Source organism: Erythrolamprus reginae, chromosome 7 (assembly GCF_031021105.1).
Source record: "Erythrolamprus reginae isolate rEryReg1 chromosome 7, rEryReg1.hap1, whole genome shotgun sequence".
Classification (NCBI taxonomy): Eukaryota; Metazoa; Chordata; class Lepidosauria; order Squamata; family Dipsadidae; genus Erythrolamprus; species Erythrolamprus reginae.
Window position 1 is genome coordinate 7,913,368 of NC_091956.1, and position 22,633 is coordinate 7,936,000.

Genomic DNA, 22,633 nt, shown 5'->3' on the forward strand with positions numbered 1-22,633 from the left:
TCCCTTTATTTCGTGGAGTGACATTCAGCAGGAGATGCCGGCATTAACCTTTCCAGGAAACACAAAACTATCCCCTTGGCCCTTTGGTATATTCGGAGTCGCTCTTCATTCCTCCTGTGCCGACGGATGGATTTTGGCCAGCTGATCTTTGGTGGCCCATAAACCTATTTTTAAGAACCAGGAGTGTTTGGCATGGGTTTAATCAAGAGGACATTAAAAATGTGACAGTGCCTGTGCTCTATACGGGGACAGAAAATTAAAATATTTTCTTTCTTTCTTTCTTTCTTTCTTCCCTTCCTCCTTTCTTTCTTTCTTTCTTTCTTTCCTTCCTTCCTTCCCTCCTTCCTTCATTCTTTCTTTCTCCCTCCCTTTCTTTCTTTCCTTTCTTCTCCCTCCCTCTATCCCTCCCTCCTTTCTTCCTTCCTTCCTTCCTTCTTTCTTTCTTTCTTTCTTTCTTTCCTTCTCCCTTTCTTTCTTTCCTTTCTTCTCTCTCTCTCTCTCCCTCCCTTTTCTTTCTTTCTTTCCTTCCTTCCTCCCTCCCTCCTTTCTTTCTTTCTTTCTTTCTTTCCTTCCTTCTTAATTTCTTTCTTTCTTTCTCCCTCCCTCCCTCTCTTTCTTTCTTTTCTTCTCCCTCCCTCCCTTTTCTTTCTTTCTTTCTCCCCCTCTTTCTTTCTTTACTTTCTTCTCCCTCCCTCTCTTCTTCCCTTTTTCCTTCCTCCCTTCCTCCCTTCCTTCCTTTCTTCTCCCCCCCCATTTCCCTTGCTTCCTTTCCTTCTCCTCCTACTTCTCCCCACCCCTTCCATGATGCAAAACTAATTTATTTAACAGCGCAATTTTCATGGTGCTATACAAGTAGCACCTCATTTAGCAAGTGACTCGCTTAGTGACTGCCATGTCAAGATTAGTACCGAAAGTAATATTCCAGTTACAATGGAATAGAATGTAATTAGTGTAAATTAAAAGGAAAGCTGAGTCACAGTGGATCAGCAGAATGTGCTATGATCTGATTGGTTAAGAACTGTATAAACTGTAATGCACCTTTGCATAGGTGTTGTTGATTGTGTGGTTAGTTTGTGGTTGGTTGGTTGGTTAGTTTAGTGTCGCCTAGTAAGATATGTTGGTGTTATATAAATAGAATATAGAGAGTACAGTGATACCTCGTCTTACGAATCCCTCTTCATATGAACATTTTGTGATACGAACCCAGTGCTTAAGATTTTTTTGCCTCTTCTTCCGAACTATTTTCACCTTACGAACCCAAGCTGCCGGCGCTGGGATGCCCCACCTCCGGACTTCCGTTGTCAGCCGAAGCGCGGGGATTTCCCTGAGGTTCCCCTTGCTGGGAAACCCTACCTCCGGACTTCTGTTGTCAGCTGAAGCTCAGGGATTCTCTTGAGGTTCCCCTTGCTGGGAAACCCCACCTCTGGACTTCTGTTGTCAGCTGAAGCTCAGGGATTCTCTTGAGGCTCCCCTTGCTGGGAAACCCTACCTCCAGACTTCTGTTGTCAGCTGAAGCACGGGGATTCCCCTGAGGCTCCCCTCGCTGGGAAACCCCACCTCTGGACTTCTGTTCATAGTTCCCTCTAAGCTGAGCAGTGAGCAATCGCTCACTTAAAAATCATCATCAACTCAGAGTTTTCTAAACCTGCCCAGAAGCCGAGAGGGAAAGAGTGAGAGGGAAGGAGAGAGAGAGGAAGAGAGAGAAACAGATAGAAAAAAGAGAGGAAGGAAAAGAGAAAGAAAAAGAATGGGAGTAAGGAAGAGAGAAAGAAAATCAAAATCTAGTTTGAAACTAGCTCAACTATTTAAGTGGCATTTTGATATTGATAGAGTTGCCCTATTATGAGCTCACTGTTATAGACACACAGTACAGTATTTTATTTTGAAATTCTCTGAGGAAAAATAGGGTGGGTTTTTGTTTGTTTGTTTGTTTGTTTGTTTGTTTATTATTTCTGTGACGCCCAGTCCCGAAGGGACTGCCGCTCAGACACTATACTTTTCCGCCCACCCAAACAAAAATTAGAGGGAACACTGCTTCTGTTGTCAGCTGAAGCACGGGGATTCCCCTGAGGCTCTGGGAATGCCCATGATTGATTGATTGATTGATTGATTAGATTTGTATGCCGCCCCTCTCCATAGACTCGGGGCAGCTAACAACAGTAAGGGCGGCTAACAACAGTAATAATAGCTCTCGCAGCCGCATTCTGCACGATCTGAAGTTTCCGAATACTTTTCAGAGGTAGCCCCATGTAGAGAGCATTGCAGTAGTCGGACCTCGAGGTGATGAAGGTATGAGCGACTGTGAGCAGTGACTCCCGGTCCAAATAGGGCCGCAACTGGTGCACCAGGCGAACCTGGGCAAACGCCCCCCTCACCACAGTCGAAAGATGATTCTCTAATGTGAGCTGTGGATCAAGGAGGACGCCCAAGTTGCGGACCCTCTCCGAGGGGGTCAGTAATTCCCCCCCAAGGGTGATGGATGGACAGATGGAATTGTCCTTGGGACGCAAAACCCACAGCCACTCCGTCTTGTCAGATATTAACAAATCTAATATTTAAAAGAAAAAAATATCTAAAAACCCATTATATAAAAAACATACAACACAAGATCCCTTTTCCAGATCTGAACCTGCCTACCCCTCCTCTGTTTTTCTCCCCTCTCCCCCTTAAATCTAGCTAGGTGGTCTTCCTTGAGCATTAAGGAGAATTGACGCCCGCTGAGTAGAGTAAAAGAGCTGCTCTAATTGACTTGGAAATGTTTCCCTTTGCCTCCAGCTTGTCACAAATCCTGCGTTACGTGCCGCGGTCCGACGGCAAACAACTGTTCCACCTGCCGGGACCCGTCTCTCGTGTTACTGGAAGGCACGTGCGTGGCTAATTGCGGGCAGCGCTTCTACGCTACGGATGGAGTTTGCAGAGGTAACAGCTCCCCCCAACCCTGCCTGTGTCTTTAATTCAGTTTTTAGCAAGCTGTTGAGATCCGTGCAGCTGTTTGCCCCCTTATCAGGGCTGGAGGGTGATAATCAGTAGTGGGTTTATTAATTATTTTTATTATTTATTTACTTATTATTCAATTTCCATGCCATCCTTTTCCTGAGACTCGGGGCGGCTTTACAACAAGGTAATACAAACATGTTAGAAATCTACTTAGATTTTAAAATTACCGTATGGTCTGGAGGACAGAAGGGAAAGGGGGAACTTGATCGAAACATTTCAATATGTCAAAGGGTTAAATAAGGTTCAGGAGGGAAATGTTTTCATTAGGAAAGTGAACACAAGAACAAGGGGTCACAATCTGAAGTTAGTTGGGGGAAAGATCAGAAGCAACGTGTGAGAAAATATTATTTGACTGAAAGAGTAGTAGATGCTTGGAACAAACTTCCAGCAGACGTGGTTGGTAAATCTACAGTAATTGAATTTAAACATGCCTGGGATAAACATATTATTATTATTTATTATTATTTATTAGATTTGTATGCCGCCCCTCTCCGAAGATAAAATACAGGAAATAGTATAAGGGCAGATGAGATGTCTGCCGTCAATCTTCTATGTTTCTTCTATGTTTCTATGTAGGAAACCACCCTTTTTTTTAAAAAAAAAGAGTTTTTCACAGTGCCTCCAATCTCTTCAAACAGCCTCACCCATACCTCAGTTTGCCTCACGGGCAAGGCATTCATTTAAATTCTCCTCTGAGGGAAAACTTTGTTTAACCAGACGGTAAACACAATATTATCCGGAGTTAAGGGTGGGTTTATCAGCAGAAGAGAGCCACACCTGCTCGCATAAATATTTGGTGTTAAACGCCACTCCTTTTTCAAGCCCTCTTGGGGAATTTTATAGAAACATAGAAGACTGACGGCAGAAAAAGACCTCATGATCCATCTAGTCTGCCCTTATACTATTTCCTGTATTTTTATCTTAGGATGGATCTATGTTTATCCCAGGCATGTTTAAATTCAGTGACTGTGGATTTACCAACCACGTCTTCTGGAAGTTTGTTCCAAGCATCTACCACTCTTTCGGTCAAATAATATTTTCTCACCTTGCTTCTGATCTTTCCCACAACTAACCTCAGATTGTGCCCCCTTGTTCTTGGAAGTCGAGGGCTTAACCATTCACTTGAACGATGATGATCGTTTAAGCCACTCCTACCTGGTCACATAGCCGGCAATCCGCTCCTACCCATTCACGTGACCATCAAACCACACCCACAAAATAAGCCACACCCACAGCATGGCAGTAAAAATTTTGGCTGCCCGTTACTGACTGTAGGTAGTCCTCGGCAGTGGTGGGTTGTGGGTCAGCCAAATCGGTGGCAGAAAATTGCTCCCGCTCGCCGAACTGGCAGCGATGGGTAGATGGCCACTGGTCCTCCGGTTGCCACTCCTTGAAAGTGACTGGCAAAGAACCCCCTGTGCATGCGCAAAGGCTTCTGCGCATGTGCAGAGGGTAATTTCCCTGACGTATTGCGCACTTCCGACGTGAGGTGAACTAGTAGAGGAGGTAAGCGGAACCCACCCCTGGTCCGAGGCTTATGACCACAATTACGCCTCAAATTTGTGTGATGAGGTGTGACCAATAGTGAAGCGAGTTTTGCCCTTATTTTATGTCCTTTCATGCTGCAATTAAGTGAATCGGGGTAGCGCAGTGGTTAGAGTGCAGCACTGCAGGCTACTTTAGGTAAATGCTAGTTGTAGTTCAGCGGTTCAAATCTCACCACTGGCTCAAGGTTGACTTAGCCGTCCATCCTTTCGAGGTCTGAGGTAAATAATAATAATAATAATAATAATAATAATAATAATAATAATAATAATAATAATAATAATAGTAATTTATTAGATTTGTATGCCGCCCCTCTCCGAAGACTCACAACAGTAGTGAACAATATGAACAAATTCAATACTTAAAAACACATCCCAATCATACCATACATCAGTTATTCCATGCCAGGCGACATAGGTGGGTTTTCAGCAATTTACGAAAGACAAGGAGGGTGGGGGCAGTTCTAATCTCTGGGAGGAGTTGATTCCAGAGGGTCGGGGCCGCCACAGAGAAGGCTCTTCCCCTGGGTCCCACCAGACAAACATTGTTTAGTTGACGGGACCTGGAGAAGGCCAACTCTGTGGGATCTGATCGGCTGCTGGGATTTGTGCACGAGAAGATGGTCCCAAAGGTATTCTGGTCCGATGCCACTTTGAATTGTGTCCAGAAACTGATCGGTAGCCAGTGCTGGCATGGAGTGTTGTCGAGACATGGGCGTATCTAGGAAGGCCCATGATTGCTCGCGTGGCCGAATGAGGACTCAGATTGTTGGGGGCAATAGGCTGACTCTGTAAACCACTTAGAGAGCGCTGTAAAAGCACCAGGAAGCGGTATATAAGACTAAATGAATGGAATGGAACCATTTCAGTTGTACAAGCGGTAACATGCTTGTGAAACAAATCCTTCCTGCCTATTGACTCCGCTTTTCAGAAGGTCCCCAGGAGGACACTACGGCCGTCATAAATGTGAACCAGTTGCTAAGCGCCTGGATGTTGATCATGTGACCCCTAAGGACGCTGCAACCATCACCAGTATAAAAATGGTCATAAATCACATTTTTTCAGGGTTGTTGTAACTCGGGACGGTCCCTAAGTGAACTGCTTTTAAACCAAAGGCTAGCTGTTGTGTAACCAGATTCTCTTCTTTGCCAGCTTGCCCTGAAGGTTGTGAAAGGTGTTACCTGGAGCAATTGAGATGCTTGTCCTGTGCTTCGGGCCGAGTTCTTCTGGATGGCCACTGCCTATCGGAATGTCCCCATGGCTACTACGCGGATGGTTCCCGCAAGTGCAGAGGTAAGAGGCAGCTACCTCTTGGGGAAATCTTTGTTAAATAGGTTTTTGGAACACTGAATTGTTGTTTAACAGCTGAACAGAGTTGGAAACAAGATGTCTAGCTGGCCATTACTGACGGTTCAACGAGAAGGGAGAAATTCCCGCTACCGGTTCTACCGAACCGGTCTGAATCTCCAGGAATCCATCTCTAACATGTGCATTCGTATGCAATGTATGTGTATGTGTGCGTATCATTGGGTGCAAGTAATAGCTTCATGCTTCGTTGTGTGAAAACTCTACATAATAGATGCTTTTAGCCTCATTGAAATAATCAGTCGGGGAGTAGAAAATCTTATTTAAAAACGAGCCGCCTTGCTGTTTAGCGTTGCCGTTTTGCATAACAAATAGACCTTTTGCTTAAATCAGCTGCTGTAGTCTTCCTGGAATACTGATGAACTGAAAGAACAGGGATCCATCTCTAAATTGGAGTCTTCTGGTATATTATCTGGTTCGAATTCATTGGGTGCATACAGCTCTTAAAGGGTCACCATCTCCAATATACACTACATAAACATGACAGATAAATAAATAAAATGCATATACCCACATATATTATGTGATGCAGGAGAAACAACAGAGTTTAGTTTGGATATATAGATATCCATGGTGAGAAAAAATGAATATTTGTAAATATATACCTCGTCTTACGAACCTAATTGGTTCCAGAAGTAGGTTCGTAAGGCGAAAAGTTCATAAGACAAAACATTGTTTCCCACAGGAAACAATGCAAAAGCGATTAATACATGCAGAAAGAAAGAAAAAATCGCAAAATGGCGCTCCGCTGGGCGCCCTTGCCCGGCTGTCACCTTTTAAAACAGCCGGGGGGCTTCTCGGGGTTCTTCCGAACCCGAACCAGGAAGTTTGGGTTCGGGTTCCGGAAGCCGCCGAGAAGTGCCCGGCTGTTTCAGAAGGTTACAGCCGGGTGGCGCCGCTCAGCGGAGCGCCCTTTTTGCGATCGGCGCCGGCGTTTTCGGCCGATCTGGAGGCTAGAAAGGAGGTGGGGAATCCCAATAGGGAATTCCATGGGCGGAGTTCTGACGTCACAAAGACGTCCGACCGAAAACGCCGCCGCTGATCGCAAAAACGGTGCTCCGCCGAGCGGCGGCGCCCAGCTTTAACCTTCTGAAACAGCCGGGCGCTTCTTGGCGGCCTCCGGAACCTGAAACCAAACTTTTGGGTTTGGGAGAACGCCGAGAAGCCCCCCAGCTGTTTTAAAAGGTGACAGCCGGGTGCCGCCACCCAGCGGAGCGCCATTTTGCGATCTGCGGTGGGTTCGTAAGCCGAAAAAAGTTCGTAAGAAGAGGCAAAAAATTTCCGAACCCCGGGTTTGTATCACGAGGGGTTTGTATCACGAGGGGTTTGTATCACGAGGGGTTTGTATCACGAGGGGTTCGTATCACGAGGGGTTCGTATCACAAGGGGTTCGTATCACGAGGGGTTCGTATCACGAGGGGTTCGTATCACGAGGGGTTCGTATCACGAGGGGTTCGTATCACGAGGGGTTCGTATCACGAGGGGTTCGTATCACGAGGTACCACTGTATATATATATTAATTTTTTCTCCACCATAGACCCATACATATATAACAACACATGTATCTTCAATGAGTAATAATACACTGTACTTATAGAATCTCTTTCATATAAAACAATAAAAAATCCTAAATCTCAATTATTCATTCTGTCTAAAGAAGAAAATGAAAATTAAAGATAAAGAAGACTCGGAGTTTTACAAAATGTGGGGGAAATGTTATGAATGGGTTGAAAGTAAAAATAATAAATAAATAAAATAGTTAAGGTAAATATAATGTCAGAGTAATAAAGAAATGAGAAGTAGAATTGACAGAACCTGGATGGCAGAAAGAGAAAAAGAGGCAGCATTAGTTAAATATGTAACACATGTATTAAAATTAAATTAACAATAGATTTGAAATGGAATTGAAGAGTTAAAAAAAATAGAGTACTAGAGAAAAATGAATCTTTTGAGTTCACCAGCAAAGCTGTAACAGATTCTGGCAGTTTTGCTAGAAATACCAGTGTTTTGCCCAAAATAAGTCTTATTTTCTTTTGGGCCCCAAAATAAGCACTAGGGGGTATATGAGGTTTGTAACCAATTCCTACAGGTACGGTCAGGTACACAGAACCGGTGGAAAAATTCTGATTTTTTTCCTTTTTTTTCCCTTCTGGGCTGTGGGTATTGCAGTAAATGAGGTTGAATGTGTATCATTTTAGAAGAGTTCATGTAGTAGATAATGTATATTTTTTTGTCCCTGTGTGTAATATGTATGTACACATATGGCATATATACATAGAATTAAATAGTGTATTTTGGATGTGGTTCAGTAATAGTAAATAGAGAGGGAGATTGTATCTCTTTGAGGGGAGTAGAGGCCAGGCACCCTAACCCTAACCCTTGACGTGACTGATGCCAAGATGGCCACCTTTAAGCCAGTCACATGACCTTTAAGCCACCACCCCCGGGATGACATGATTGTCAAGCCACTCCCACCTGGTCACATGGCTGGCAAGCCACACCCACAAAATAAGCCACGCCCACAGTGTGGTTGTAAAAATGTTTGCGGCCATTCACTATAGAAGATCTCTAAGAAGTCCCTCCCGACTCTTCCTCTGCTATTACGTTATTCTAAGATCCAAATTGTGAAAAAGGTTGGATTATTGACGTTTTCTTTCTTCCTTCCTTCCCAGTTTGCCACAGTTCCTGCACCGGATGCACAGGGCCTTTGCCCACTCAGTGTATCTCCTGCTCCTTCCCGCGGGCCTTCTACCAGGGGCGGTGTCTCCTCGCTTGTGCAGAGGGCTTTTATCAGCACCACAACATCTGCAAAGGTAGCCCATACATCCCTGTCTTTTATCAGCCAATGGATAAAATCTCTCCTATTTAACTTTCTCCTGTAGTTTTGACGTTTGGAAACTTTTTCAGTACAGTAGTACCTCTAGATACGAGCTGCTCCACATGCGAGTATTCCAAGTTATGAGCCGAGACGCGAGCAAATTTTCTGTTCGACACCCGAGCTCAAATTCGGGATACAAGCCGAGCTTCCACTAGGTGGCGCAAGAATTCCTTGCTTCCGGTTATCTCGGCGCGAAAAACAAAGTCCAAAGGCATTCGTTCGAGATGCGAGTTGATCGACATACGAGCTCCGGTCTGGAACGAATTAAACTCATATGTCGAGGTACCACTGTACTCCAGAAACCTTTTCGAGACTTTTTTATCCCTGAAATAAATACCGTATTTTTTGGAGTATAAGACGCACTGGAATATAAGACGCACCTTAGTTTGGGGGAGGAAAATAGGGAAAATAATCTGCTTACCAGGTATTCATCTGGCTAGCGTCCTTAGTCTGGTCAGCTTCAGCACCTTATCTTATCCCCTGGTTAAGGGCTTAATTTTTTTTTATTCTGAGAGAGTAACAATGAAAGAGCTTGCAAGCCAGTAAGAGCTGGGAACATTGTTAGCACTTGATTAGGGCTGGAAAGAAGCTTACTCAGAGCAAATTAGAGTAATGAAAAAAACCCTGCAAAGACTTAGGGCTTGGAAAACATTCGAGACTCCCCCCCCCCTGAAATAAATAAGCAGGTCTTCTGTGGAAGGCAGGCCAGTTAGAAACATAGAAGCTTGACGGCAGAAAAAGACCTCCTGGTCCATCTAGTCTGCCCTTATACTATTTCCTGTATTTTATCTTAGGATGGATATATTTATCTTAGGATGGATATATGCCCCGAGTCTTCGGAGAGGGGTGGCATACAAATCTAAATAATAAATAAATGTTTATCCCAGGCGTGTTTAAATTCAGTTACTGTGGATTTACCAAGCACGTCTGCTGGAAGTTTGTTCCAAGGATCTACTACTCTTTCAGTCAAATAATATTTTCTCACGTAGCTTCTGATCTTCCCACCAACTAACCTCAGATTGCGCCCCCTTGTTCTTGTGTTCACTTTCCTATTAAAAGCACTTCCCCCTGAACCTTATTTAACCCTTGAACAGATTTAAATGTTTCGATCACGTCCCCCCTTTTCCTTCTGTCCTCCAGACTAGTGTTTGCAAGGTTCTTTCTGCAGATTTAATTATCTGTTTGGAGTGTGTACCTGACCGGTTTGATTTCTCCGACTCTTTTTCTGCAGGTTGCCATTCATCCTGCAGGGCATGTGTTGGCCCGGAGCATTCCCACTGTATGCAATGCATGAATCCAGAGGAAAAACTTCAACCACACCTGCCTTTTGAGGAGGGGCCCGTGGGTTCCTGCTTGCTTCAGTGCAGAACCCACTTCTACGGTAACGAAGATGGGATTTGCAAAGGTGAGCCAAGGTCTTGTTCTCTCCCAAGTTGATAGCGCTTAGCGATAGCAATAGCACTTAAGGCTTATGTACCACTTCACAGTGCTATACAGGAGTGGCGGGTTTAGCAATCGGTTGCAGCCGATACGGCTTGGTTTGGGGCTCCGGTAGCGGAAATGGAGATGAACACACATTTCTGTGCCCCCAATGCGCACAAGCAAAATCTTGCGTGAGGACGCTCTCACCTGTGAGATTTTGCCGATTTTTGGTGGTTTTTTTGCTTCTGCACATGCGCGCCTTCCCGCAACAGTCCCAGAGAGTGTACTGGTAGTGGCCGGTAAGTGGAACCCCCGCCTGGGTGGGTTGCTCCGGTTTGGACTAGTTCTCACATACTACTCGCGGAAATTTCTACCTGCTTGCCGAAACAGCAGCAATGGTGTGGCTTGTTCACGCCCCAGAACCAGTTCTGCGGTCACCACAGTCGGTAAAGAACCTTCTGGGCATGTGCAGAGGGCCATTTGTGCGATGTGACGGTAGGGAAAGTAAGTGGAGAGAGCTTTATAGCTCTCTCTCCCTCCCCCATGTTTTAATTTTTGTCTCTCTTTTATCTCTCTTTTCTATCTGTCTCTCCTATCTCTGCCTCTCTCTCACTAACATCTATCCATCAACTCTCTCTTTCTCTTTCTCTTTTCTCTCTCTCTGTCTTTGTCTTTGTCTCTCTCTCTCTCCTATCTCTCTCTCTCTCCTATCTCTCTCTCCATCCTATCTCTCTCTTTCCCTCTGTCCTATCTCTTTTATTTACTCTATCTTTTCTCTCTCTTTTATTTACTCTATCTTTTCTCTCTCTCTCTCCTATCTCTCTGTCTCTTTGTCTCTCTCTCTTTTACTATCATCTATCCATCATCTCTCTCTCTCTCTTTCTCTTTTCTCTCTCTCTGTCTCTTTGTCTCTGTCTCTCTCTCCTATCTTTCTCTCCATCCTATCTCTCTCTTTCCCTCTGTCCTATCTATTTTATTTCCTCTCTCTTTTCTCTCCTTCTCTCTCTCCTATCTCTGTCTCTTTGTCTCTCTCTCTTTTACTATCATCTATCCATCATCTCTCTCTTTCTCTTTTCTCTCTCTCTGTCTGTCTCTGTCTCTCTCCTATCTCTGTCCATCCTATCTCTCTCTTTCCTTCTGTCCTATTTCTTTTATTTCCTCTCTCTTTTCTCTCTTTCTCTCTCTCCTATCTCTCTGTCTCTTTGTCTCTCTCTCTTTCACTATCATCTATCCATCATCTCTCTCTTTCTCTTTTCTCTCTCTTTGTCTCTCTGTCTCTTTGTCTCTCTCTCTTTCGCTATCATCTATCCATCATCTCTCTCTTTCTCTTTTCTTTCTCTCTTCTACCTCTCTGTCTCTCCCTCACTATCATCTATCCATCCTTTCTTTCTCTTCCTCTCCCCCCACAAAACACACACATTCACACACACACACATCTCCCTTAACTCCAAATCTGAAGCAGCCGCGGTACAAATCACCTTGAAAGATAGAATTCTGTAGATCTGGATAACATCCACATCTGCAAAACACATCCCCGAGCAGACCAATAAACTGCCTTCAAGTGATGAGCTAATAAAAAGTGGTTTTGTCAAGTGATTTAGATTGTCCTGACATTTATTGGAAGAAAATCCTCTTGAAAGGTAGTTTTGAATTCTTTTTGTTGTTCTCAAGAGTGGGTTTTTTTAGTTAACAATACCACATCGCCTTCTTCTCTCTTAAAAGCACCAGCTCAGCATTTGTGCCCAGAATAAGTACCACAAAGCAACAAAATTTGCTTATGATACAGATTGGGGGAAATTGGAACGCGAGGGGAGGTTGCTGAGACTAGCAGATCACGGCCGCGTAGACGGCAGGAGAGTCCGAAGACCAAATAATTCAAACCTCTGCTTGGAGCAGGAAATTCAGAAATAAAGCATCCCCTAGAGCCTTGTTGGCGAGCCTATGGCATGCATGCTACAGGTGGAACCCGGAGCCATATCTGAGGGCACGCGAGGCGTGCTGCTGAGCTGATTGTCGGAGGATTGTTTTCTGGAGGGCTGAGGGGAGGCCATTTTCACCCTCCTCAGGTTTCAAGAAAGCCTCCAAAGCCTGTGGAGGGCAAAAAATGGACTGAACGGGCCTACTGGAAGTTCAGAAACAAACTTCTGGTAGGCCTGTTGGGCTGTTTTACACCCTCCCCAGGCTTCGGGAAAGCCTTTGAAGCCTGTGGATGGCAAAAAATGGACCCAACAGGCCTACCGGAAGGTCAGAAACAAACTTCTGGTAGGCCCATTGGGCTGTTTTTTCACCCTCCCTATGCTTGCTTGCTTGCTTGCTTGTTTATTTATTTATTTACTTACTTACTTACTTACTTACTTACTTACTTACTTACTTACTTACTTACTTACTTATTTCATTCACTCATTCATTCATTCATTCATTCATTCATTCATTCATTCGATTTTTTTGCCACCCTTCTCCTTAGACTCAGGGCGGCTTATAACATGTTAGCAACAGCACTTTATAACAGAGCCAGCCTATTGCCCCCACAATCCGGGTCCTAATTTGATCCACCTTGGAAGGATGGAAGGCTGAGTCAACCTTGAGCCGGTGATGAGATTTGAACCGCTGACCTACAGATCTACAGTCAGCTTCAGTGGCCTGCAGTACAGCACTCTACCTGCTGCGCCACCCCGGCTCATACTTTACTCTGGTAACAGATGTGGACTCCGATTCCCAGAGTTCCACGGCTGGCTGGGGAATTCTGGGAGTTGCAGTCCATACTTCTTAAAGTGGCGAGGTTGAAAAACACTGTTCTGCCCACAAGTCCCGCCATCTTTGACAAAGTGTATAGGTTTATTGATCAAATTTGCTCTTCTCCTTTTTCCCGCTGCAGCGTGCCACTCTTCCTGCCTTTCTTGCTATGGAGGGTCTTCGGAAAACTGTACCGCTTGTGCCTCTCCTCAAGTCTTTCATGAAGGACGGTGCATCCCTGAGTGTCCAGAGGGATGGTATCCTCACGAAAGCCATTGCTATGGTGAGTGTCCAGAGCGGAACTCCTGGACAGTAGAATCAAAAAGGACAGGCAGTCATTTTTCATTTCATTTTATTGGATTTGTATACCGCCCCTCTCCGTAGGCTCGGGGCGGCTAACAACAGTGGTCAAAACAACATGCGACAATCCAATACTAAAGAAGCTAAAAACCCTTGTTATAAAACCAATCATACATACAAACGTACCATACATAAATTGTAGAAGCCTAGGGGGAAAGAATATCTTAATTCCCCCATGCCTGACGACAGAGGTGGGTTTTAAGAAGAGTGCGAAAGGCAAGAAGGGTGGGGACTATTCTAATCTCTGGGGGGAGTTGGTTCCAGAGGGCCAGGGCCACCACAGAGAAGGCTCTTCCCCTGGGTCCCGCCAAACGACATTGTTTGGTTGACGGGACCCGGAGAAGACCCACTCTGTGGGACCTAATCGGTCGCTGGGATTCGTGCTTACCGCCTATTTACCGCCACTATTGATGTGATGCGCATGGAGTTCTGGGTGATCATTGGTTACGTGCGCACCTCCGAGTGAGGCTTGACTTCTGCACATGCACAGGAAACAAAATCTCGTGAGAAGACGTGCGGCCATGTGAGATTTTGGCAATTGTTTTGCTTCCGCGCACGTCCTCTCACAAGATTTCGCTTCCTGCACATGCGCAGAAGCCAAATCTCGCTCGGAGGCGCATGCCCACCCGCCGGTCACTTGGAGCTGCGCGGTCACTCGGAGCTGTTCCATTTTTTGCCACAAGTACGCAATGTGGCTCATACTGGCTAGCAAGCCATTACTGCAGGCAGTCCTCAACTTATATCAGTCCACTTAGTGATCATTTTTTTAAACAAAATTAAATTTTTTTAAAAATTAATTTTTTTAATTTTATTTTTTTTAATTTTATTTTTTTTATTTTTTAAATATTTTTTAAATATTTTTTAAATATTTTTTAAATATTTTTTAAATATTTTTTAAATATTTTTTAAATATTTTAAAAATATTTTTTAAATATTTTAAAAATATTTTTTAAATATTTTAAAAATATTTTTTAAATATTTTTTAAATATTTTTTAAATATTTTTAAATATTTTTAAAATATTTTTTAAATATTTTTTAAATATTTTTTAAATATTTTTTAAATATTTTTTAAATATTTTTTAAATATTTAAAAAATATTTTTAAAATATTTTTTAAATATTTCAATTCTTTAATTCTTTAATTCTTTAATTCTTTAATTCTTTAATTCTTTAATTCTTTAATTCTTTAATTCTTTAATTCTTTAATTCTTTAATTCTTTAATTCTTTAATTCTTTAATTCTTTAATTCTTTAATTCTTTAATTCTTTAATTCTTTAATTCTTTAATTCTTTAACTCTTTAACTCTTTAACTCTTTAACTCTTTAATTCTCTATTTTATTTATTTATTTATTGGATTTGTATGCCACCCCTCTCCGTAGACTCGGGGCGGCTAACAACAGTGATAAAAACAGCATGTGACAATCCAATATTAAAACAGCTAAAAACCCTTGTTATAAAACCAATCATACATACAGACATACCATGCATAAATTGTAAAAACCTAGGGGGAAAGGATGTTTTTGAAAAAATGAATTACCGAAATACATCATATTTAAAACACTTTGGATAAATCAAAGAGTTATAAAAAGTATTGACCATTAAAGGGAAATATTTCTTCACCCAGAGAGTCGTTGGTTTATGGAATTCACTTCCAGAAGAGGTTGTGACAGCTGTCATCCTGGAAAGCTTCAAGGCAGGATTAGACAGATTCATGGATGTCAAGTGTACCGGTGGTTATTGAAACGGATTTATTTATTTATCTAATTTATTTTTTGGATTTGTATGCCGCCCCTCTCCGTAGACTCGGGGCGGCTAACAACAGTGATAAAAACAGCATGTGACAATCCAATATTAAAACAGCTAAAAACTCTTGTTATAAAACCAATCATACATACAGACATACCATGCATAAATTGTAGAAGCCTAGAGGGAAAGAATATCTCAGTTCCCCCATGCCTGACGGCAGAGGTGGGTTTTAAGGAGCTTACGAAAGGCAAGGAGGGTGGGGGCTATTCTAATCTCTGGGGGGAGTTGGTTCCAGAGGGCCGGGGCCGCTACAGAGAAGGATCTTCCCCTGGGTCCCGCCAGACGACATTGTTTAGTCGACGGGAGGCCTTATGCATTTTCTTTCAACATCTTTCAGTGCAAATTGGGTGCTCTGGGGTGGAGCTCCATTTTCGCTATCCCACTGCGTCCAGGTGGAACTCTTACTAGTTCTTTTTGCGACAGTTTGATAAGCAACAGGTATTAACCACCTATGGATTTGGCTCTGGTTTTGTTTTTTCCTGACTCATCTTTTTATTGCTGGCTTCTTAAAAATGATTTGTGTTGCTGACAAAGAAATATGCACAGGCTCCAGCAAAAAACGAGTAAATAACAGATGGCAGAAGAGAGTTAGCAACAAAGATCCCTATTAGAATAATGGGACTTGGAGGGAAGAATTACCTCGCCGGCAATGAACGCGTTCCCCCTTCGTTTTTTAAATGGCCTCCTAGGCATTTCTGTCCGTGAGTGATAAGACGGGAGTGTGTTTAGAAAGCTCTCCCTATGTAAATGTGTTCGTGCTTCATGCTTACCGTAGACAACTATGATTTACATATCAGTGGTAGATTAGTTGTTGTGCTTAGCTCTGGCCCAGCTCCTGCCCCAAGGACTGTGGATGTGGGGGAGACATCCACATGCTGCAGGCCTGTTTTTGCCCCCGGTGGAATCTGCTGGTGAAGGCTCCTCTGACCAAGAAGACATGAGTGACAGGGAGGAGGAGAGTGTGGCAGACAGCTCAGAAGGAGATCAATTATCTAGCTCCTCCTTGGATTCAGAACAAGAGTTAAAGATACAGCCACGCATGTGGAGAGCGATGCATAGGCAACAACTACTGAGAGATTATTATCAAAGAAAATGAGGCCACCTGTGGTTGGGTGGGGCTGTGGTCATTAGTGAGGCTGCTATAAAGAGCAGCCTGTGGGTTTGGCCATTGTGGAGGATTATCTGATTGTTGTGTTTCGTGACTGCTTTACTGACTTCGACCTTTGTGTGCTGATTTTTCCCCGCTTTGAAACTCAACCAGAGCAAACTGTGTTTCACTTTGTGGAAGGAGAAGGACTGTGAATTGCCTCACAGCTGCAAGCTAAGTATCACAGAACTGATAAGGGACTTGTACAAATTACCAGTTTGTTTGGAGACGAGTGCTCTTTGCTATACAAAAAGAGGGTTTAGTTTATGTGAATTTTCATTATAAAGAACATTGTTTTGAATTTTCAAACCTGGGTGTGTCTGAAATTTGTATCTGTGAATTTTCGGGAGGCTCCTACCAGAGAGCCCGACAGAACAATTAGTAGTGGGTTGCAACTGGTATGGTAGAGCAGTGTTTCCCAACCTTGGCAACTTGAAGATATCTGGACTTCAACTCCCAGAATTCCCCAGCCAGCATTTGCTGGCTGGGGAATTCTGGGAGTTGAAGTCCAAATACCTTCAAGTTGCCAAGGTTGGGAAACACTGTGGTAGAGGACGGCACACTGGTGTGTTGCGTGGACAGCTTTATTCTCTTGGGTGTGCGCAGGCACATCCCAGTGTAATTATGCGTTGTGTGGATGCGCAGAAGCAAAATCTCGTGAGGGGATACACACAAAAAATCTGAAATTAGAAACATACAAGATTGACAGCAGAGAAAGACCTCACGGTCCATCTAGTCTGCCCCTTATACTATTTCCTGTATTTTATCTTAGGATGGATCTATGTTTATCCCAGGTATGCTTAAATTCAGTTCCTGTGGGTTTCCCAACCACATCTGCTGGAAATTTGTTCCAAGCATCTACGTACTTCTCTTTCAGTCAAATAATATTTTCTCACGTTGCTTCTGATCTTTCCCCCAACAAACCTCAGATTGTGTCTCCTTGTTCTAGTGTTCACTTTCCTATTAAAAACACTTCCCTCCTGAACCTTATTTAACCCTTTCACATATTTAAATGTTTCGATCATGTCCCCCCTTTCCCTTCTGTCCTCCAGACTATACAGATTGAGTTCATGAAGTCTTTCCTGATACGTTTTATGCTTAAGACCTTCCACCATTCTTGTAGCCCGTCTTTGGACCCGTTCAATTTTGTCAATATCTTTTTGTAGGTGACGTCTCCAGAACTGAACACAGTACTCCAAATGTGGTCTCACCAGCGCCCTATATAAGGGGATCACAATCTCCCTCTTCCTGCTTGTTATACCTCTAGCTATGCAGCCAAGCATCCTACTTGCTTTCCCTACCGCCTGACTGCACTGTTCACCCATTTTGAGACTGTCAGAAATCACTACCCCTAAATCCTTCTTTTCTGAAGTTTTTGCTAACACAGAACTGCCAATACAATACTCAGATTGAGGATTCCTTTTCCCCAAGTGCATTATTTTACATTTGGAAACATAAATAAATAAATGAATGAATGAATGAATAAATAAATCTAATGTCACTGAAACGGCCTGTTCAATTTTGCTTGACAACAGAAGACATTCCACGAAGGCTAATGACTCAGGCGAGCCATAGGGTTCATACTGTATACCAGTTTTAATCCTCTTCAAAAGTAGAGCCAAGCGTGCCGGGAAGGAACAGGGCGGAGGGCGAGAACCTGAACTTTGCTTCGGCGGAACTTTTTGAAAACTTCAAAAGCTGTGACTAATGCAGGCTTTAATCTTCCCCCGTTTCATTTTGAGCTCAGTTTGCATGTAAGGAGAAATGCCTGGCGTGTAGCTGAAGAGATAAGCGAGCTCTGGGGTTGCTGGTTTTTTTTTCATTTTGTTAATGGAAAATGCCTGTCGAAGTCCATTGTTGTTGGTGTGTGTGTGTGTGTGTGTGTGTAGATCAAGGGGAACCCCCCCCTATTTGCGGATTCTTTTCTGTGCCTGTATTATTATTATTATTATTATTATTATTATTATTTATTATTATTATTACTATTATTATTATTATTACTATTATTATTATTATTACTATTATTACTATTACTATTACTATTATTATTATTATTATTATTATTATTATTATTATTATTATTTATTAGATTTGTATGCCGCCCCTCTCCGTAGACTCGGGGCATCTCACAACAATAACAAGAACAATGTAAGAACAAATCTAATAATTTAAAAAACACTAAAAACCCCATTATTAAAGGCAAACATACACACAAACATACCATGTATAAACTGTACAGGCCCGGGGGAGATGTCTCAGTTCCCGTATATTGGTACTACTGGTTTTTTGCTTTGTTTTTTTCATTTAGAGTTGGACGTAAGACTCAAAAAATAAAAATAAAAAAAGTGTTTATGGAGGACGACATGTTGCAAAGAAACGGAGAGAAAGGTTTTATTTGGAGCTAGTTTTTAACTAGCCACATAGGAGTTAATTTAGACAACATCTCTCTTCTGTGGGTGGAGAAGAAGTCAGCCCATATGTTTTCAGCAGATGGTTATTTTTCAATTTGAAGCTGGAGGAATAGGATGGAATTATTAACAGCTATTTTTCGTAGGGCGGCCCTCATATACAGGCAGTTCTCAACTGGAAACCATTCTCTTAGTGACGGTTGGAAGTTACAACGGTACCTAGGATCATTTTTTCACACGTGACCATTGCAGCTTCCTTGTGGTCATGTGATCAACATCCGGGCGCTTAGCAACGGGTTCATATTTATGATGGTTGTACTGTCCCGGGGTCATGTGATCCCATTTCACGACCTTCTGACAAGCAGAGACAAAGGGGAAGACGGTGTAAGGCCGAAGCCATCGTTTGAGTTGGAGGCTTTGGCCTGCCACATAATAATAATAATAATAATAATAATAATAATAATAATAATAATAATAATGGAATTATAATAGTAGTAGTAATAATAATAATAATAATAATAATAATAATAATAATAATAGGCGGAACAAAGCATTGCATGGCCAGTTCTTGGAGAAGATTGAAGGCAAAGTGGATAAAGAAAAGACCTGGTCATGGCTTACAAGTGGAACACTCAAAAAGGAGACAGAAGGACTAATCCTGGCGGCACAAGAACAGGCCATTAGAACAAATGCTCTCAAAGCCAGAATTGAAAAATCAACAGATGATCCAAAGTCCAGATTCTGTAAAGAAACAGATGAAACAATCGATCACATACTCAGCTGCTGCAAAAAGACCGCACAGACTGACTACAAGCATAGACATGATGCTGTGGCACAGATGATCCACTGGAACTTGTGCCGGAACTACCATTTACCAGTGGCAAAGAACTGGTGGGATCATAAGCCTGAAAAAGTGGTCGAAAATGAGCAAGCAAAACTACTGTGGGACTTCCGACTTCAGATGACCGAATTCTGAAGCATAACACACCAGACATTGTGATCGTGGAGAAAAAGAAACTATGGATCATCGACATCGCAATCCCAGGGGACAGCAGAATTGAGGAGAAGCAGCTAGAGAAATTAGTGAAATACAAAGATCTGAAAATCGAACTGCAACGACTCTGGCATAAGCCAGTGAAAGTGGTCCCAGTGTTACTTGGCATGCTGGGCGCAGTGCCAAAGGATCTCAGCAGACACTTGAAAACCATCGGAATTGACAAAATCTCCATCTGTCAATTGCAAAAGGCCGCTTTACTGGGATCGGCAAACATAATTCGCCGCTACATCATGCAGTCCTAGGTGCTTGGGAAGCGCCCGACTGGTAATGAAATACGAAATCCAGCATAGTGATCTTGTTTGCTGTGTTGTATTGACATAATAATAATAATAATAACAATAATAATAACAACAATAATTTAATAATAATTTATTAGATTTGTATGCCGCCCCTCTCCGAAGACTCGGGGCGGCTCACAACAACATAAACAGTGTACAAATCCAATTTTTAAAAATCCAATTTAAAAACCTTATAATAAAATAATCACGCAATCCAATCAAACCATACACCAACCTTGACAAATGGGTTGTGTGTTAATTTCCCCCTGCCTGGCGGCAGAGATGAGTTTTCAATGACGCATAATAGAATGTAGAATGTAATAGGACTGTGGGAATATGGGGGGGGGGTCGGTTGCATGAGGGGGGGTAGTGTACAGATGCTATTTGGAACCTTGACAGATGGATTCGCTTCCCAAGCACGTCACTGATTTAACAACTGCGAAGATTCCCTTCATTTTGCAGCATGAAACGATTCAAAGTAGGGCAAATTTTGCTGAATGACTGTCTCGTTCAGCAACACAACTTTGGGTGCAATTGTAAGTTGAAGACTGCCCATAATTAGGGCGCGGGTCTGTTGTTTACTACGTCTAGCCCAGTAGTGTTAAACTCAAGGCCCGTAGGCCGAATCCAGCCTGTGAGGTATTTCAATCTGGCCTGTGGGGCTGCCATGGAAACCGTAAAGGACCAGCCCATGGTGCCTTTCTCAGCGAAAACAGAGCTTGGGATGGCCAAGCTCCGTTTTTGCCGGCAGAGGATTGCAGGAGGCCCTTGTGGCTGAAAATGGAGCTTGGGAGCCCGTTTTCACTGGCAGAGGGCTCTGGCTACCACGTGTTCTGTCGGGCTCTCTGGTAGACTCCTCCCAAAACTTCACAGGTACAAATTTCAGACACACACGTTTGAAAATTCAAAACAATGTTCTTTATAATGAAAATTCACTTAACCCAAGCCCTCTTTTGGTATAGCCAAGAGCACCTGTCTCCAAACAAACTGGTAATTGGTACAAGTCCCTTATCAGTTCTGTGATACTTAGCTTGCAGCTGTGAGGCAATTCACAGTCCTTCTTCTTTCACAAAGTGAAACACACTTTGTTCTGGTTTAATTTCAAAGTGGGGGAAAATCAGCACCCAAAAAGTCAAAGTCAGTAAAGCAGTCACGAAACACAACGATCAGATAATCCTCCACAATGGCCAAACCCACAGGCTGCTCTTTATAGCAGCCTCACTAATGACCACAGCCCCACCCAACCACAGGTGGCCTCATTTTCTTTGATAATAATCTCTCAGTTGTTGTTGCCTATGCATCGCTCTCCGCATGCGTGGCTGTATTATTAACTCTTGTTCTGAATCCAAGGAGGAGCTAGATAATTGATCTCCTTCTGAGTTCTCTGCCACACTCTCCTCCTCCCTGTCACTCATGTCTTCTTGGTCAGAGGAGCCTTCATCATCAGATTCCACCGGGGGCAAAACAGGCCTGCAGCATGTGGATGTCTCCCCCACATCCACAGTCCTTGGGGCAGGAGCTGGGCCAGAGCTAACCACAACACCACGGATGCCCCAAACACTTGTGACGTCAAGCTGACCATGCCTACCCTGGCCATTCCCCTCCTCCCCAAGGTCAAACACAACCCTGATGAAATCAAGTTTGACACCCCTGATCTAGTCCAATCCCAGTGAGATTTAAATCCAGTTCCTTTTCACCCCTTGTTTTGCCTAGTTCAATTTCCATGCCTGGATTTTTAATGGAAATATTCAGACATTTAAAGGCATAAGCAGTGGTTCTCAAGTTGGGGGTTAGGACCTCTTTGGTGGTCCAACGACCATTTCACAGGGGTCACCTAGGACCCTGGGAAAAGACAAATTTCCCATGGTGTTAGGAACTAAAGCTTCTATTCTGGCGCCTTGGAGCCTATTTTTACAATCCGACCAATCAGGCATTGGCAGTGGTGGTCTCCCTCTGACCTTCCTGCCAATCAGCTTTTAAAGCTCTTCGGGGAGAATTGGCTCTAGACTTATGGTTGGGGGTCACCACAACATGAGGAACTGTATTAAGGGGCCGCGGCATTAGCAACGTAGTGCTAATGCATACAGTGTTGGTTATGACCTTTAAAGCCCTACATGGCAATGGACCAGATTACCTCCGGAACCGCCTGCTACTGCACGAATCCCAGCGACCGATAAGGTCCCACAGAGTTGGCCTTCTCCGGGTCCCATCGACTAAACAATGTCATTTGGCGGGCCCCAGGGGAAGAGCCTTCTCTATTGCGGCCCCGGCCCTCTGGAACCAACTCCCCCGGAGATAAGAACTGCCCCCACCCTCCCTGTCTTTTGTAAACTACTCAAGACTCATTTATACCACCAGGCATGGGGGAGTTGAGATAGCTCTTCCCCCTAGGCCATTACAAGTTATGCATGGTATGTTTGTGTGTATGTTTGGTTTTATAATAGGGGGTTTTAGTTGTTTTTTATTATTGGATTGTACATGTTGTGTTTATTATTGTTGTTAGCCGCCCCGAGTCTACAGAGAGGGACGGCATGCAAATCCAATAAATTATTATTATAATTATTATTATTATAAGCCAAAATAATTTCTGGCAGCAATTCCTTGCCTGATCATGCAACAGTTGAGGAAAGATTCGAA

General features: G+C 43.2%; 1 protein-coding gene across 1 annotated transcript in view; it reads left to right on the forward strand.

Annotated features, from left to right (window-relative positions):
• The window catches only part of FRAS1 (Fraser extracellular matrix complex subunit 1), a 214,211-nt gene that overhangs the window by 16,502 nt on the left and 175,076 nt on the right, over positions 1-22,633 (forward strand). The window contains exons 6-10 of the mRNA XM_070756926.1: positions 2,776-2,919; positions 5,694-5,834; positions 8,580-8,720; positions 10,017-10,190; positions 13,083-13,223. Of these exons, the coding sequence (XP_070613027.1) occupies positions 2,776-2,919; positions 5,694-5,834; positions 8,580-8,720; positions 10,017-10,190; positions 13,083-13,223 (741 nt within the window). The remainder of the gene's footprint in view (positions 1-2,775; positions 2,920-5,693; positions 5,835-8,579; positions 8,721-10,016; positions 10,191-13,082; positions 13,224-22,633) is intronic.